Source organism: Erithacus rubecula, assembly GCF_903797595.1.
Source record: "Erithacus rubecula genome assembly, chromosome: 2".
Classification (NCBI taxonomy): Eukaryota; Metazoa; Chordata; class Aves; order Passeriformes; family Muscicapidae; genus Erithacus; species Erithacus rubecula.
In genome coordinates this window covers 28,587,012-28,607,123 of record NC_136685.1, presented here as the reverse complement: position 1 = coordinate 28,607,123, position 20,112 = coordinate 28,587,012, and the positions used below count along the sequence as shown (strand labels likewise).

Below are 20,112 nucleotides of genomic sequence, written 5' to 3'. Positions count from 1 at the left end.
CCTCCAGTCATGACAACACAACCATCATCCCCATGCTCATCTATTTACACAGAGTCTCAGCAACATCTGCTCATCTCTATGACTAATCTGCACTTCTCAGTAATACTCAACTTTTTAGAATGCAATATCCCAAATAACTTTCCCAAAACTCACCACTACAAAGGGGTTTGCTACAGGAGCCTGTTTTTTATGGACAAGTTAATAACAAATATAATAGATTATTGAGAAATTAACATTTAATACCAAAGATTCCCTAAACCTGTTGCATGCAAGTTAGATGACAGGAGCTTTATCTGGAATACTGAAATTATACAGCACATGATTTAATTTCAGCCTGAATAACACACAGCTTTTTGGAAACCTCAATCTGGATTAAAAAAATTATTAGGTTTTATCTGCTCTTTAAGGAAATTCAGATTACATTTCGTCCAGATTCTCACTTAATCTCTGACCAGTCATTAAACAACTGGTAACAGATACTTTATATAATTTCATAATCACAGTTCTGGAGAGAGATTTAATTTAGCTCCATAGCAAGGCTGATTTGCAGATGGGTTCCTATACTAAAGGAACCTGAAAAAACTCACAAAATATTACAGAAACCTTTTCTATTGATTTCCTTGCTCTAAATACACACTTCTATCTTCAATTATGCTTAATAGAATAATGTACTTTAGGTATATGTATGACAAAATAGCCTATGTCCTCTCTAATTGCAGAAGTATCCATCCCTTCAGTAAAATAACAAAATGCTCCAGAATGCAAAATACATAAAAACATAGATGGAAGCATCTTTTATCTAGGACATTACATGGCTAAAAATACACTAAATTTTAATCCTGGATGAGGATTAAAGTTATTTATGATAAAAAGCAAAGCAGCAAGAGAGCACAGATTACATTTAGCCCTCATAATTACTTTGTTCTCTTGAAATTTTTTCAGCTACTTGTTGATTTCTCATAATGCATAATAGACCAAAAATCTTATCAAATCTCTCCTTGCAGTAAGATCTCTTTTTGTCTAGAAATACCTCTGAATCTGGGGTGCCAGAATAGCCCAGGAATTCAAGTTTTATAAATTTAGCTCTATTTATCATTCCTGTGTTATTTTGTAAACTACTAAACCCAAACAATTTTGCCTCATCAGTGTACATAGCTATGCAAATTTTAAATATTAGAAGTCATACTTAGTCCTAACCCAACACATCACATAAAAAATCCCATCATATAGAAGAATCTTACACGAATGAAGGCTACAATGATTGAAGCTGAAAGACAAAAATTCCAAGAAGAAATAAAATGATCAAGTAAAGAATTTGCTGGGCTTAAGGGGCACATGCTGAGTTGTCAAATCAGCCTGGGCTTAAATGATTCCACTCTCACATGCCTGGGAGCTGGCAGCTGGTTTTTGTGTGACCACACGGAACAAATGTATTCAGAGGCTGAAAAAGGGGATTTGGTTAGTTTGCCAAAAGCTCAAGTCTTTCAGGGAAGGATGATGCATGATTAGAAGATATCTTCCATTTTATGGGATCATTTTACAAGAGGACTTTTCACAGTTACCACAGCTGGGCACAGTTTGAAATAAGGGACATGATGCTAGATTTATTGTCTTGTAGCAATAAAATATACCCAAGTATATCTAGGAAACAGGTCACTGCTGGAAAACTGAAGGTGAATTGCTCAGATAGAAACAAGTCCCACCAGATGCTGCCACAGGACTACTAGTTCTGATTGAGCTCTGCTTGGACATCAGCAGTCAGCTCTGCTGGTGCACCTTATCCCCTCAGGCATCCCACACAAGAACACACTTCTTCAAGTCTCCTGAGCCTAAACACAACCCTGGACATCTGCATGTCTGCCACTCTGTCCTCCCTCTATGTTTTTGAGGGAGGGGGGAAAAAAAGAAAATAAAAAGTGCCTGCAGTCTCCAAAACTAAGTTTCTATCGGAGTTTCAATCAGAAGAGATATGAAGGTTTCTTTCTTCTGGGTGAATTAGATGAAATTTTAGATGGTGTGAAATGTTTTTCTGCCTGGTATGTCTTTGTAAAGTGATCCCTTCTCTTTAGCCCTCCACAGCAAGGAAGGCTTCCAGATAGTATTCTTCTACATTTCTGGATTTACTTTGTTTTGCATCTCAACTGAAACTGCAAATGACAAAACACAAACCCACTCCCTTGGCTTGACAGTAGATGGAACATTGTTATGTGGCTCTCCATCCAGAAATAGATGTGTTAATTCTGCATACATTTACCTGAAGAATTCAAGAAACAGCTCAAAATTATCACATACAGGGTTCTGTCTCACAGATGCCTTCTTCATTGATAGGCCACCTCTCATCACAGGAACAAATTCTGGGTGAGTATATTAAGCATCTGATTTTACACCATTACACACATTATATGTTTGACAACAGTAATAATGGCATTTTTACTTAATTTCTATCTTCAAAGCACTGAACACTACAAATTCATTTCTAGTGATCAGACTTGCCATACAGAAGCACATTGGAAAAGTGGGTTATATCCAGACTCACCCCTCTCCCATGCACATGCACTCCCCAGGCTTCCCCACTGTCCTCCACTAACCCTGCAGATCACCAGCTTCAAAGAGCTGCAAATATACCCAACAAAATGAACTTGTTCCCTAGCATGCTGATATAATAAATACCTGCAGAGAAACTAGGCATGTACAAATTAAATTAACCTATACCAGTCACAAATTAGTCCCTTATTTATTCTAAACTTATGTTTTAATACTTCAAGATGCCTTCTTTATAAACTGAAAAAAAACCAGTTTGTCACACAACTAAGGCAGCTATATATTATGGGACACCACATTCTTACAATTTAATTTTTAAGACAATGGAGATACTTTTTGTATATCTTCTTTGTTAAGATAGTGTATTTGCCTATTAGTTCTGTATTCCATAGCAAAAATATAATAGTATCTTTATGTGGTATATAGTGGTTTAGAGATCTCTAACCTCTTCTATGATTTCTGCAGTGCCAACAAGTAAAAAATTATTACAGAAATGAAGATAACAGAAATACAGTGAATACACAATCCCTTGCAAATAAAATTTTAGGCTTAATTTGAAATGCAATAGGGCAAACTGAATTCAGAAGTAGCAACTGCAAATTTGATGTGGCAATGAAAATGCTAGTGGATTTGAAGACACCATAAAGACAAGAGTCCAATATTAATAGTAGTGAGATTGGATTTCACTTGCTAGCAAGAGGTAACAATAAATTCAAAGTGATTCATATAACAAATAAAAGACTTGAAAAAAATTGCACATTGTGGAATATAACACAATTAAATGTGCACAATACACTGAAAGGATGCAAGAACAATTCTCACAGGTGAAACTGCAGCTTTCTATCTACAGATTTTGCAGGGATTTAAGGCTGAGTTTGTTTTCTACTGCTTGTAACATTACTGGAAACATGTTAAAATAATGAAGAACTGAAGGACTCATAAACAAGATTTCGGGAGTGACTGTGCTTTGAAAATTATCATCTAAACAGACAGCCTAGCCCTAACAATAGGGTTAGAAGCCAACCAACCCTATTCCCAAATATCTGGAAAAAGATATAAACCTGAAATAATTACTGTATCATCCTTAAATATTTATGTGACTTAGTATTAATGAGAATGCTAGTAATGATTCAGCAGTAATGATTTTTTCATAAGAATAAAATGTTCCTCTTACCAAAAAAAGTCCTGATTAAAGAAGAAATGCTCCATTCAAAATCAGGATTTAAATTGTACATATCACTATTATTACAGCCATCTACATTGTTGATGGTAAAACTGCAAGTAAAAGTATTTCCAATCTATCAGAATTAAAAACTATAAGCAGTAAGAAGTAGAAAAAAAACTCATGCATATAAATATATAGTTTTAGCAATTTTTTAATTGATTGATTTTTTCCTCCTGACTATAAGATTGTATACATATTCTGACTAGTCAGAGATGATCAGAACTTTGTCTGATCATCTGTGTCTGGTTTAAACTGTTCATTATTTTTCCTTTTACACCTTACTCCAGATATGCATACATCATCCTATTAAATCTATAATGTCATACTTGTTCATTTTCAACACTGTGTTCAGTGGATAGACAAGGATTAGAATCTACTATAAAGTTACAGTCATATTGATTACATTAAGGTATATGAACACATCAAACAGAAACCAGGCTTTTCTCATGACCTCTTACTGTTGTGTTGCATCACTAGTATTTTCTTTCTTCTTAATTATCCCCTTCCCCTTTCTTTCTTTCTTATCCCCTTTCTTCTTCAATGCATTAAAAAAAATCTCAGATTTCAATTGTTATAACTTGCTTAATTTACTTATCTTTTTAATACAAATCTACAGTTGAAACTAATTAACTAAAATTATCTTCCTTTACACTAGACCCTGAAACCCATCTCTTTACTTACAGATATTCAGGGCATGGATGAATTGTATTTGACAAAAAGTGAATAAAAATATTTCTATATTGCATTTTCTGAAACCAGTACTTACTAGAAAAGTGCAATAAAATCATTTCAGTCACGATCTAAATACTAAGTTAAAGCATACTTCTGGACAAAAACAAAAAAAGAAAAACAATTTCAAAATTTTTTATTCTTTCTTTGTAGTGAGCCTGACCCAAGTCAGGTAGGAAGATGCACCAACAGCACTGTATCCCATCTGGAAAAGCAGCTTTTATAACAATGGAGCTTAACAGTGATTTCCCACACCTCAGGTAGTAACTGAGCAAGCAGAATACACAATATTTTTGGGAGAACTACTGGAAGGCTCTCCTGATCTTGTTCCTCAGCTTTATATCATAAACTAAACTAGACCAAACAGAATGTGAGATTGTGAGTCTTAAAATGATAAAAATAATACACTGAAAGAAATGAAAAGCCTATACTTGATCTGGTAGCTTTGGTTTTTCTTTCTCTCTGCATGCTGAGCTGAAAAAAATCATCATAGTGTTAGTGCTCTTTCTAAAGGATTTTTTAAAATTCTGAAATTCATTTGTCCAAAGTTGTAAGTCACAAAATTATTCCCTAACAGAACTTAGGGAGATTTTGTGTAAGCTTAAAATGTGTATAGCTACAATAAGCAAACAAGTAACAAAAATCACATTAAATATCTGAGTTTTTCACTGTTCACCCTGCAAGTCAAAGACACACAAATATGTCAAGCTGTAAGGACCAGGTTCCCTTAGGAAGCCCTGCCTGAGCAGAGGGGATTTGATCAGATGACCTCCAGAGACTCCCTCCAACCTCAGTCCTTCTGAGATTCTGTGACTGCAATGGCATAATGGCATCTCTTTTTGTTCAGATAAATGGGTGCATAAATAATAACTCCTCAAGTGATTTAAATACCTTGAATCACTCACAGATTTCAAAGGCCAAAATATTGGTTTGCCCTGTAGTTCCTGTATTAGGCTGTCTAGTAGGATGCATGTGTGTGCTATGCATGCATATCCACTTATGAAAAATCTATACAATATATGCTTATATATATATATATATATATATATATATACAGACATATGACATTAAGCAAGAGGAGCTGGGATACAGCTTCTCCTGAAATATCTAATTGACCTTTGCAATCCTGTTTTTCTTTTTGTTTTAATGCAAGTTTTTACAGTGGAAGGAATTATTACACTCAAGGGTATTGTTTTGCAAAATAATTCACATAGTCTCAAATCAGCTAAATTGAAACAACAAAGTGAAAATACAAGACTAAAAATAGGATAACATGGCAAGAAATAACACAGCAATGGATTAAAAGTTTGGGAGTTCTAGGCCCCATTATACTACATGGAATTTCCAGTATTTTTTATGTCAGGTATCCACAGAACACAGTTACCCAGCTTGCCTGACAATAGCAAGAACAGATAGGAAGGATTCAGGAGCCCTTTATCATAGTTGGAAAGAGAAGGTTGCAGTAGCAATATATTTTCTTGGCCATGAAGTGTAGAATCACACAACAAGTCACAGTTTAAGAGTTTGGCAAACAGGTAAAGTAAACCTGGGTAAACCACAGAGCTTAATCAAGTGGTTACTGATTCAGTGATGATTTAAGGCTATGGTGGAAGAAAAACCCAGCTGTCTAGTAACTCTGCCACAGTCCCATTATTAAATGAAGAAATTCTGATCTGGTTAACTTCAGAGCATTAGCATCATCTGCCTATTTTTTTTTATTTTCTTTTTCATTTAATAAAAGAAGGAACCGATCATTTTTGGTAGCTGGACCCCATAAAAACTGTATTTCAGGGCAAACCTGCTTCCTCAGCAAACCTGGTGAAGAGCAAGCTAATTTTAGGGATTTCCTCAAAAATTTTATACACTCACACTTCTTTGAAAGCAAACTAACTCCCCAGAAGCAGAGGACAGTGATCCCTACCTTACTTGAAATAGAATTACTCAGTTTCTTGCTGACCTTTTTTCTTTTTCTGCTAGAAACAGCAGTACTAGAGAGGCATTACTGAAAAGCAGTGCTTCTTTCATGATGCATATAAACCCCATATCTTTTGGGAAACAAATTATGTTGAATGTTATAGAGAGAAAATGTATCTGCTATGAATTTGCAATTTGCTATGTAATTCATGTCCTTCTGTTGGACTTTTTTGTTTTGTTCTACAGCTGTGTTAGTCAGACCATACAGAAATTAGCTTTTTAATGGACAATTAGACCTAAGAGTTCTGTTCAAGAGATGTAAAAAAAATCCTGACAGTCCAGACATTTTGTTCTGACAATATTACCAACTTCTGTTAAAGCATTTGTACACAGACAAATTGCATGGCATATGTACTCAAGTTGGTAAAGCTTAAATTAGCAAGCCATTATGTAAGCAAATTTTAAGGATAATTTAAAGGAACTAAATGACAAACTCCCTGAAAAAAAACCACCTGAGATACAATTTTTCCAAGTTATCTTTCTTCCAAGTATAAATCACTGAAATTATACTAAAATGAAAACAATCTCAGTGAAATCCAGATCAGAAACAGGACTCTCTTCTGCACTGATTACCAACATTATTTTCTGCAACCACATAGTAATAAGTTCAGTGAAATAAATTCTCACATATTTATAATGTATTTTACATCCAGATTTCCTACCAGTTGTCCTTTACGTATGTAAATATAAAAAAGAGAAAGCAAACTTCTGCAAAACACAAGAAAATTGTGACAAAATTTGCTTTTATCATTTGTTCCCAATTTTTTTCATTTGATAAAAAATAGTAAACCTAATGAAACCTGTACAGTGGTAGACTGATTGCTATGGATAATTACATGGCTTAACCTGGGACATGGATCTTCCACCTAGGTCTGTCATTGTCATACAAATTTCACGTAGCTCAATACACCCACAGCATCTCACTAAATACTTCAATTTTAATCCAAAGAAACTATATTTGCTCATTCTTCTGTGTACCCTAAAATGTATCTCCTTTTCTATAAGGAGAAAGAAACGTGTATCAGGTGATCACAAAGGAAATACATATTTTTGGATTGCCTAAACCAAATACTGTGAAAAACTTTTACAGGAATGAGGAAAGAAAAAAGTTGTATTTTCAGTCATTTTTCTGCTTTACAAGGTTGTGGTACCATGGCAGGGAAGCAAAGAGTGGCAGTGGCAGCCAGGCCACCAGGAGGACTAATGTTGGTCCCTTCCCACCCCCTACCAAACCATGGACAGCAACTAATAGGACATTTTCCTGACTTCTCCACTGCCCTAAAAACCAAAATACTTCACATCACAGGGCAGAGTGAATGGAATAGAAGGAAGTAATTTAAACACACTTTTTAAAAAATTTGGCAATTAAAATCTTGGTGTGCAGAACATAACTAAAAGGATTCAGAGTGAAAAATGGAGGCCCCCTATAAGAAACTAAAGCCACCTAGAATATTCTGCCAAAATAGAAGTGTCAGCTTTCTCTCAAAAAAAAAAAAAAAAAAAAAGAAATCTACCTTTCCTTCTGAAATGTTACCTCACATAAAATTTAATTAAACCCATTAAATGCAGTCTGCCTACAACCATACAAAAGGAGGGAAAACTCAGGTGAGAAGTGCAAAGAGCTAACCAACACTCGAAAAACATGAAAGAACTTAAGGAACATACTTGGGTATGCATTTTGACATATTAGAACAAGAATCATTGACATTTATGCAACTCATTAGGCACTAGAATATGCCAGTTATTGCCAATTAATTTTTTAAGTGTAATGCATAATTTCTTGATCAGCCTAGGATGCCTACTAACTCTCCCTACGAGGTGTTTTGGGACGTCCTTCATGATTTTAAATGAGGAGAGAACTTATTAAGTTCTGCTATACATATTTGAAAAAATCCTTAAGAAATACTTGGCACTTACTTGAAAAGGTCAAGAACAGCTTCAAAGCATAACATTTTTAAAATATTTAGCTACAATCAAAAGCTGCAAGGAACCTTAGGGACCTTATACATTGCCCTACAGCCACAAGCAACCACATTGCATGAATCCTTTCCTAACCTCATTAAATTTAGTCTTTAAAGTTTTATTGGGCTCTTCCTCTTTCCAATAAGCACATTAAATAAATTCTCATGGCTTTACTCTAATGCTTGTAAATATATTTTTTCAAGCCATGAGTGTTTAGAGCCAAGTTATACACATTTGGTCTTATGCACTCACTGTCCTCTATTCTTATTGCTTAAATTTCCTGCATTTCTACATATGAATTCCACACTTCCAGGTATCAACTATAATTGCTTTAGCTCTTGTCCTCTTAATCTCTCTGGCCTTCTCTCATATGAGCAGCTCTCCATTTCTTGGATTATCCCCTGACTGACTTTCTTTGTGCCTATCACAGTTTGTATTTGTCAGAGATGGGTAACAACACCCCAGGGGAGGAGACATCATTAATTCTCTAACTCTACAGTAAACACCTCGAATCTAGGTTAACACTTGACTTTTTCTGAGTTGACACTTTGGTAATTCACACTTCATCATCCTTTCCAAGTGATGCCCCCTTAACCTGATGAAACTTGGTGCACATGTTTTGTATTAATATAATTTATTGTTGCAAAAATTCATGTGGACACTAAGGGATAAATACGTTTTAAAAAATTTTTACTGATATGAGACTTGCCATATGTAATTAGTCAAGAATGTTGAGCCACTCAAAAAAAATTAAGAAATAACATTTTTCTCATGTTGCTCTATTTTAATTATACCAATTGTTTTGTTATAAAACATACTGCTTCTAGGTATGTATTAATATTTTGAAATATTCAATTCTATATATTCCATAACTTTCTGAGAGAGGAACTGCTAAAGAAATGGTACTTTAAAGAAGTATGTTTTTCACACATTCAGGGCTAGTTATTGGAAACATTCCCTCTGACTACCATTAGCTTTTTAGCTGTTAAAGAGCTGTAGCTCTGCTTTATCACACCATGTAGAGTTTATTTTCAAACATTGCTACTAGGGCATTTTATTGGCATGTGGAAGCCTGGAATTAAACACCTAAAGTAACCAAAACCTTCAGGAAAACCTAAAACAGCACAAGTGCAAACAATAAGGATATATTTAATTGAATTTAGTACAATCCAAATGAGTCAGATATGTCTTCAGAACACATCTTCAGAGTAGCACTAATATTGACATGTTAAAAACCTACTGCAATACTCAAACATAATAGAAATAATTTTCTCTGGGTATTGAACAGTATTAAATTTCAGGTTACAGGTATGCTAGTGTTTAAATGGAGGCATAACACCATATCCCAATCACAACTCAATACAGAACACATCAAAAACCACACTGGATTTTAATTAAATTACACTTGCTTCAGCTGAGGTGCCAGAAAAGGTAGCTAATTTCCACACTTGATGCTCCAATTAAAAATCTGGACTACCACCTTTTGCAGAACTGCCCCAGAAGAGGTGGCAAATGCACGTACACTGTTCTGCTCAAGTACTGCCACCCTGATGCCATGCACAGGGGCAGAGATGAACAGGGAACCCCCCTCACCTATTTGAGAGATGAACAGGGAACCCCCCTCACCTATTTGAGACAAGGCACAGGCAATACTGGTGAATGTGCCTCTACTTGATCCTTAAGGTTCTGCAGATTTTTGAAATCATGACTATGCATTCAAAAAGGATTCGCTCCACCTTGCTCTCTATACTTAGGTCCAGTTTGTTTCCATATTATATATTATTCAAAATATCAATCAAAAAGCTGATTTTACAAGAATTCCCTGAATTTCTGCTGTAGCCTGAAGTGAAACACAGCAAATCATGTAAAACAATGTAAAACTACAATTAAAAGACTAAATTAGATTTCCTGAAGCTGATGGAAGGATGTTGCATGCAAAAAGTCAAAACTGTTAACTAAATATGTATGTATTAAATAAAATGTTATTACACTTTACTGGCTCCCCTAATTTTTAGCCAATAAATAATTCTCAGTTCTTAATTTCTTTTATTGTCATATTTTGACAACACTCTTGGGTTTCCTTGTTGAGGTGTCTTTAAGGCCTATGTTCAGCTAAGGGATATGTAGGGCCTGGGTGTCAGGATTCCTGTTTTTCCCCCCTCCCCTGTGGATGATTACAAAATTTCAGTTCAGTTTTTTTCACATTAATATGTATCCCAGTTAACTAATAACATTATAATAATAAATTATAAAAAGCATGGATTCTAACCACTTTGTCCTCCTTTGGGAAAGCATCCAAGGAAGCAGAATAAAAAGAGAAAAGAAAAAAAGAAGAGATAAAGAATAAAATAGGCAAGAATTAATAGACAGATTTCAAGAAGTACAATGCTAATAATTCTCTACAAATAGACAAAACCACAAAGTTAAGAAAAAAAGAGCTTTAAATAAAAAGATGACATTACTGTCAAAGATGACATGTTGAAAACATGTTTTCCCATCCTGACCCACAGAAGCATAAACAATTTAAGAAACAAAACACAAGTTATAAATGAAATTACACTCTTCCATTTCTGTGGCTTGAAATAGTGGGTGAAAAATGGTTAAAGTATATATTCAACCTTTTTTCTGCATAAAGTTGAGTGGTATCACATGCACTCATTAACAGAATAATACATAAAAGTAAACTATATTTTCAGAGACTTGCTCTAATGACACCACCTACAGGTGATGCAATGTCATGCATCTATTTTTATTAAGATAATAACACATGCAAATTTTCCTTCAATTCACCCATATAGTTTTCTTCAGAATGTGAATTTAATTTAAGGGACTCACAGGTATATTAAAGCTATGGAAAACTTGTAAAATAACCATGCAATGCATCTTTTTGAGGGGTTATTTTTGGTTTACATGAAATTTCAGAAGGCCTATTCAACTGATGTCCATCTTAATGTAAAAGTGAAAAGGCCACAAACTAGTCCCCTTGTGAAAATTATTATCTGCTATAAAATCTGTGTTCACTTTTAAGTGAATTGGTGTTGACACCAAGAGTACCCACAAATTTATGCTACAAAAGCCTGGCATCTTAAAGCCATATGAGAAAGTTGCTTCATCTCATGACAGAAAACAAAAAATTATTCATATAATAAAAAGAGATGTGTAAAATGTTTTATAACACACCATAGTCCTTGATGACTAGCCAAAAATAATCACTGGACAGCAATATTCCAAATTTAGATCCTACTGCTCATACAAGAGAGTAGACAGAGGCTTGGAAAAGACTGACAGACCACAGGGTACTCTTGGATATTGTCTGGTTTTGTGGAAAGCTAGTACAGCTAACTCATGCAGATCAGAGGCAGAACTATTCAGTTCACCTGCCTAAAAGTAGGATGCCTAATCCAGACTAATCTGAAGTTTTTTCCTTTAAATAAATTTTAAATAAATTGGTGTAACACTTTCCCTGTGCTAAGGAAAGTGGTTGGTTTTGATTTTTTTAACAAAAAATTTGACTGAATTCATGTAAAAGAAATTTATAAGTGTTTATGGAAAGCTCTATGAAAATAAAAAAAATGTAACCTTAAACAAGGCTTCAATAAAAATTTATTAATGTGGAGTTTTACCTGAGCAAAAGGGGTTTTTTTTCAGTCTAAGAAAAACAAGTATATTTTCTACAAGCTGTCACTCCATAGAACTAGACTTGCTTTATTATTATTCTCTTGTTTTAAAATAACTCTGTGATTCCCAAGTACCTTGGCAATCATTAAATACATCCGTTTTACTTGCATTACTTCACATTGATTTACTTGGATGATACACACCTCATCATGAAGCAATGAATGAAACACTTAAGTAAAATGAAGCATGAAATGCCAAACTTAAGGTGAACAACCTGCAGCATGACAAAGTCAAGGAGGGTTTTTCTTAAGAGTACCCAGAGCAGACTTACATTGTTTGATCGCAGAGAGACACGACCTCCGCATCGAGCACAGAACTTGGTCCGGCAATAAGAGCACAAATGGCCACAACCATCTGCAAACTTTGTTTTATGACAGATTCCACATGTTGGAGCATCATCCTTGTGCTCTCCCTGGTAACGGCGGGCTTCTTCCCCTATCTTTCTTACTTGCTCTTTATAGCTTTCAAATTGTTGATGCAACCTCCTGTATAGATGAGAAAAAAGTTTATATAGCACGAATAGGAGGAAAGATTACTACTCTGCATTTCTTTCAGTTTGAAACTCTGCCTAATATTCTGAGCCTGTTCACAATACTACATGTACCTCATATCAAATACACACTGCACACAGAAGATTGTATAGGGCAATCTAAAGGAAAAAATGATAGACATCTTTATTTTTGAATGCTTGCTTCAAAGATTACAAGCAAATCATTTCACTTGACCAGAAATTGATCCAAATGAATATACTAGACAAAACTGCCTACCATATACTGAATAAGTAATTGTGTGATCAAATTTGCATCTTTTTAACCAACTTAATTTATACATCAGGTATAATCAAAATATACAAATCAATCTCCAGTTTCAGTGCTTCCAAAATCTAGATTACTAACACATGTAACAAATAATGACACGGTCTACGATGACACCAACCTTACAAGAATATGAGAAAATATTTTTATTTCAAATTTATATATTAACAATCTGTTGTGTCTTCTCTTCTTAAGTATGAGAGACTACTTAAGGTTTGCTATCCCTCATTACAAATATTCTTCCAGCTTAGCTGTAGGAGTATATAGAAGCATTAGCAGGTACAGAGGTTCCTACAATGAAGACTGGTGCTCAAAGAAGCAGAACTTCTCCTGCAGCTGTCCCAAATAACAAACACATGGGACCCTATGCCCACCATCTGGCTGCTACACAATACTCTCCTCCTAATCACAGCTCAAAAAGACCAGAGACAGCCTAAGGAGAGGATTCCAGAAGGGCAAAACTTGGTCTTTGCACCATGCTATGTAGAACTCAGGCTTTTCCAGATGTTGCTTCAAATCTACACATCCGTGCATACCATTTTAAAATCACAAGTAACTACACAGATTATGAATAGAAACAGGGAATCTTGAGTTTAATATATGGAAACAGTAGGTGTGCTGTCTGTAGAGGTCTTGGTGATATCCTTTATCTCTGCTTTGAACTACCTACTTCCTTAATTAGCACTGAGACTCACACCATTTAACCAGCATTTGGTATATATTATTGTATTTTTAGTGTCAGAATTCCATGCTTCTGTGGGCTTGTGTGTGGGTAGGTGGGGGGGTGGGTGTGTGGTGAACTTGTCTGCAGTTTTAAGATGTAAGTAATTCGTGTTCATCTTTGTATGAAATACTTTCTTGGTGAAGTGGATATTTTTACTTTAACATGATATTCAAGCCTAAAAAATGACAATTCAACAACTCACAGGAATTGTGGTAAAATACACATAATTCAGTTGGACAGGAATGTTATTGCTTGTAAATACATAAATCAAACAGCTCTCACACTAAAACCAGTAACTTCACATGGGTGATTCTACTGAGAATGCAGCAACAGCAAAAGCTAAGCAGCCAAATAATCTATTTTCCCTAACTACAAACACGATGCATTATACTTAATTCTTTATGCAAATAAAAAGCTTGGCAGGAGCAGCAAAGGAGTTTGTTTTGTTTTATTTTTTTACTAACCTGCTTAAAAAACCTTTGCAGTATTGAGTAAGATGAGAAAAGGAAGTCAAAGAATTAGGCAAAATACTGGAGAAACTTAATACTTTTGGCCATGTAACTGGATTATACATATGAATTGACTTATCTTACACAGCTCCTCAATTCTAATGCATAAAAACAACTGAAGACATTCAGGAATTTTTATAATAACCAGCTTAAAGAGTGCAATTAAATAATGGAGAGGTCTGTAGGTAAATTTCTTATTACATCAAATATTCTATTAAAAAATGAAACCATGGAAACTAAATTCAGTTCTCCTCCACTAAAGTAAAGCCAAAAGCCCTGGCTGTTCACTAACATGGAAAGGGAAGATAATAGCAAGCACTGCCCCTCTTCCTATTCTTTCCCAATTAGACCATCTACATTAGAACATTTTCTATCTCTAATAAAGCATACCAAGAGTACTAATACCACTGTGGTTTTTTCCTTCTGTGTGCACCAAGGGGTAGATGAACCTTTTATAAACTGGGCAAAACTTAAGTGAGATGAGATTAAAGATTTTATTTAAAAGTATCGCTTGTTCATAAATTTTTAAATTTCTGAATCCATGTAAGACACATTTTACTTTGAGGGTTTTGAAACCATTATTTTGCATATCATACATGGCACTACTGAGGAAATGCTCACATTTTATCTACAGCAAGAATGGAATTGGAGAAAATGACAGCAGAAAGAATCTTACCTAGCTCACAGCAGGTCTGGTTCAATTGGCTCTTTTTTTAACCACCTTTCCTAACTTTTTGAGGAAAAAGCTGGATCTCTGTATCTCTGGCTATTCTATAAGAGTGGCAGCAAATCCCTCTCAATAGTTTTGCCATATATAGAAGTGTATTAAGCAAGAACTAAAATACAGATGGTAGGTTTTGATTTGCTCCTTAACTTCCAGGCTATTGAGCACATTTTCAACAGATGAAAGGAAATTTTAATTGACTAAATACTCTTTAATGTAGACAAGCACCTAAAGGTTAGACTAAAGACCTAATAACAGCATATGATATAATGGCTTGGCAGACCCTTGAAGCAGATACCAATTCTGAGAGAAAGAGCAACCACAGTAGTATTGTGTAGGAGGTATATCTGCATACACCCATGTGATTTTTCATCATGCACCCAAACATCTGTCTGGTTCTGCTACTCAAGTGAAGGGCACCTGCAGGATTAGCTTACTTTGAGACATTATTGCAGTATTTCACTTGTGCAGACCTCCCACCACTCTAAACCAGAGCTGCATCCACACGAGCTGACGTGTCTGGGGGGTGCTGCTACTTCACACTCACAGGCGTGCCACATATGCAGGATCAGAAAAGATCCCACTATGGGAGCACATCACATCTCCTATGACTAAACCACACTCATCTGTTGCTAAAATACTTGGAAGAGACTGAGCTGCTTGGGACTTTAGTGCACCCATGAGGGGTCAGCATCACTACCCACAGTGCACAAAAACCAACACACACTTCGCATGTCTACAGTTAAAGACTTAACATGCTCACTTTTACAATATACATATAATTCAACATATGTTTAGGTTCCTACTTCTTTTTTCTCCAAGAAAACATGATGGCTTCCTCCTCCTCCTCCTCCTCTCCCTTTTTTTTTTTCCAAAGGCATTTCACAGAAACCCCTGCTTCAGTTATGTTACACGTTACCATACTTTCATTTGAATATTCATTATTTTACTTTGCCAGCATAAACTAGTAAAAAAAATTACTGATAGGAAATTCTTAAAAGCTTTTCTCACATCTTCATATACCTAGCAAAAACTCTAAGCCTTGGAGAACACTTGTGAAAAACACCTTACATAATTTAAAAACTTTCAGACAGCTCACTGATATAATTAGGAGGACAAAAAAATGAACATTGAGGCCATTTATAACATTGACTAATCAAAAAATGTTACATTAAGCCACAGAGAAATGCTAATTTATTTTGTTTGCTCTTTAGAGCTGGACCAAGATGTATATTTATAATCTTATTATTGAATTTCTTACTATTTTAATTACTTAAATTACAATTGAAGGCTGTAATTTTTAACAGACTATATCATTGCTTTTTTTGCTGTCTCAAAATCATGTATTAAATTCTATTTTGCCGTTTTATACTCCTATCTAAAATATTTGCACATATATGAAGAATAGAAAGAGCTTCAAAAGAGTGCATTTGCATATATATTCTCTGTCTGCACAGATTTTATACAAATTTTATAAAGATTTGTGTCTCTTTCAAGCAGTTACATTTTGAATTACTTCAAATGTAGTATGAAATTACATTTTGTACTTCCTTAGAAATCCAGTAGATGGCAATGCAGATTGCATTTTCACTCTCCCAGTTCAATTCAAAAGGCTGTCTTGAAACTCAGCACCTGATGTAATGTTATAAAAATATTATGCCCTGTCATGAGTTCATGTTAGTAGAAAAAGTGCCGCCTTCTAAGTGACATAGCCTTAAGTAACTATCCACCAGCAGCTACTGCATGTCTGAAAAAAAGCTCAGTAAAATGCAGTATTTTGTCCTGTTCACCCACGCCACACAAACACATCATCACACAGAGCTCAGGCAAGTTTTTCCATAAGATAAGCAGGCGTTTTACCAAGCTCTGTTCTTGGCATTCTTTTTTTATGATAAATAAATAATTTAAAATGCAAACTGCAATATTGTGTATGCCCACGAAGGCAACAGCTAGAGCAGAAAACCTGTTGGTGATCCTTAAGCATCTACATTGAAGCTGTGACCTGAAAAACGTTGTTCAGCTGTTGTGTAAAGCTGGAATTACCCCAGTCCCACTGGATGCCTGGCTGGTCTGCCAGCACTGCACCCCTCCTCACAGAGGGGCTTCCAGAGGGAGGCTGCTTTGGCCTCAGCCCCACCAGCACCTGGGAAAAGCTGCCAGCTTATCATGGGTTTTGGGAATATGCACTTCAAACAGCAAAGCCAAGACAGGCCATTTTGCTGTGTACAGTTTTGTCTGAATAAAGACAAATGAGGGGGGTTTATGGGGTAATCCAGCACGTATTGACTAGAAAAACAGCTGAAGTTGAGTGGCGAAGTCTAGATATATTTTCTAGTTACTTCATTAATCACCCCACAACATATAAATCCATTATTAAAATTTATACCCTCTGTATGGGTAGAACAAATTCAGGTTGAGTAGTAAGCAACATAACTAACTCTTCAAGCTCCCAAGTTCTTGATGTAGCAATGTTCATCTGTTTCAAATCCAGGATATTTTTAAATGTTTGGGGGTGTGCTACTTTTTTAGCATGGGCAATACTTGGTTATTTTGTAAAGATGAAGTAACTGCAGGATGTACTCATATTGCAAAATACTGAACTTCAGTGAATTTGGATGTTAATATTTCTATATTAATGCTATTACTGTACTTTTTTATTCAATGTGAACTGCTGTTTTAAGAACCAAAGAGAAGCAGGATATGATTTCTGTAAGCTGAGAAACAGGTAGCAGGATGATTAATCAACTAATCCTGAGAGGTAAAAAAAGGCCACGTTTCTGTAAAAGAAATACAAGCACTAATCAAAGGATTTCAAATGGTAGAGTTGGAGGCTTTCATACCCATATTTTCTCCTGCACATACAGACTGCTTCTAGTCCCTTTGCTGTTTCCTACTGTCCAACTTGTCAGTTCACCCTGACACTACTTACCACCCATTTGACTATTCCCTAATCACATTTCCTGTAGGTCTTGTCTCTCACTCCTACACCTTTTTAATAAATATATCAAAATTGTTAGTATGGACAACATATAGCATGTTCTCCACTCTATAATAAAAGCAATGAATATTCCTCAAATTTCCAGATTTTACCTGGCCTGAAGCTTTCTTCATTCTCCACTGTTTACTCAACACACAACTATGGATCAACTCCATTTTCAGCCAACTTGCTGTTCACCTGCCATCCATGACATTTTTCACCTCACCAGCAATCACCTCAATCCTGCTGGGCATCAGCCCTTCCTTCTCCACATGCCAAGATCTCTTCTTCCTCCCTGTTTTATTGGTGCAAACACAAATCTCACCATGCTTGTAACTCACAGGTCTGTCTCTCTGCCTCACATTTGTCCCCTTCTCTCCAAACAGAAGTGTTTGGCATAGATACTGACTCCTGTTAAGGGTGACCTGTACACCAAACTTCATAAATTGAAACAGAAATTTCCTTCTGCCTCCAGCACAACTTACCACCCTCTCCATTCTGTTTTGCACTCTGGACCAATAACCACTGTGCTACACACTGTATGCAGACCTACTTAGACCTTCATCTAAACTGTTATGCAAGTTGTGGGGGCTAATTTTTCAAATAAAAACCAAACCAAACCAAAACCAACCAACCAAATAAAAAATCACACACCCAAAAGACCCCCCACAACCCTCTCTCCAAAAAAAAACAAAAAACCACTGAAGTTTAGCTGATTTCATATCTTTCCAGCTTAAACATTCAGTAATCACGAGCTCATCCCTCAATTCCTTTTCCTGCCAGTGCAATCCTGTCAGTCTGATAGTCTAATCACACTTCTGCAACAAATATAATTTAATTTATTTTACCTCTCTCTTTGTATTCCTCTGATGAATCTGCTTTTCTACTGCATAAAACATAAATGGCTTATCTTCACCTTCAAAGACTTTGACAGCCTATTTCCATCCTGCCTATGATTGCTCATTCAGCACTAAGATGCTTCTGCTCAAGTTAAACTTTCAAGCAAGAATCACAGAATGGTTTGGGTTGGAAGGGACCTCAAAGATCACCTACTTCTAAGCCCCCTGACATGGGCAGCCACATCTTTCACTAGAACAAGTTACTCAAAGTCCCATCCAATCTGGTCTTTGAGGACTTCCCTGTGTTGCCTCTTGCATGGGAGTATTAGGAACACCACCATTGATCACATTATCCTCCTTAAAACTCTCATTCACCTTGAGGCCTGCAAAGATCTGGAGAACAATTAGATAAGTCAAAAGTATGTTAAAAATTTTACATAACTGGTCAGGCATTACAGACTCTCCTGTCTGTTCTTATTATTTTTTATTTGCCTAATAATTACAATGCAGGCTGCCCCTGTGGCAAAGATCACCATTCCTTCTGCATGTGTGAAATTCCCACTCAGAAGGATTATAGTCTGTAACAAGTATTTCCAGGCAGCATGGTAACACCAATCTCCCAACATCATTCAGAAATACATAAAGGTAATTTTAAAATTTCTTTTCATCATGTTATGATTCTAGTAATTTACTTTTTGCTTCCAAGCCCTCAGGCAATATACTTAGAGCTTTCCCATGTCCATGAGGGACAATGCATTTTTAATGACTGCTAGCATCTTTCTATAGGTCTGTGACACCAATCCAGGAGAAGCAAAACCACAAAAAATTGTATTATGAGAATCATGTTAAAATTCAGACTTGGTCAAGACAAAGATTTCACTTACAGACTTCACACAGGAACTTAGACTTGGCCATCACCACTGGAAAGTTGTTCACATGTAGCAGATGCTTTTGTCCTCTACACAAGTTGTCTTAATTCCAATTCCTTCCTATCATCTATGGCACATCCTACCTGGCAGCATCCTCACAAGCCTGTACAGGCTGTTGCAAAAAAGTCCCACACCTTGTCTAGAAAGTGTCCCTGCTCATCACATCAGAGAAGAGACACATCAGCAAAGTGGTGTGGGCAGCAGCTTATTCCCAGGGCTCTTATCTGGTGCCTTTTTAGCAGCAGGAACAGTCATTTTCAAGTTAACATTTTACTTAGGGCAGGTTTTCTGCAAGCATATAAATGAGCTCATTAAATACCTTGTATAAAATGCAATTTTTCATCTTCCTGGAAGATTTCCTAATGCAGATTATTGGAAAACTTTATTTTCATATACTTCTATTTGTTGGTGGTTTTTTTAAATAACTACAGCCCACAAGCAGACTTCTTCCTTACACAACTGAAGAACTGTGAGTCAAAAATGTAC

At 35.7% G+C, this 20,112-nt stretch overlaps 1 protein-coding gene across 28 annotated transcripts in view; it reads right to left on the bottom strand.

Annotated features, from left to right (window-relative positions):
- RIMS1 (regulating synaptic membrane exocytosis 1) overlaps window positions 1–20,112 on the bottom strand; it is a 299,994-nt gene that overhangs the window by 173,697 nt on the left and 106,185 nt on the right. For 27 of the 28 annotated variants that reach the window (XM_079299111.1, XM_079299113.1, XM_079299110.1 and 24 more), the window contains exon 2: window positions 12,366–12,594. In XM_079299111.1, the coding sequence (XP_079155237.1) occupies window positions 12,366–12,594 (229 nt within the window). The remainder of the gene's footprint in view (window positions 1–12,365; window positions 12,595–20,112) is intronic. The other variant, XM_079299109.1, reaches the window with a different exon arrangement.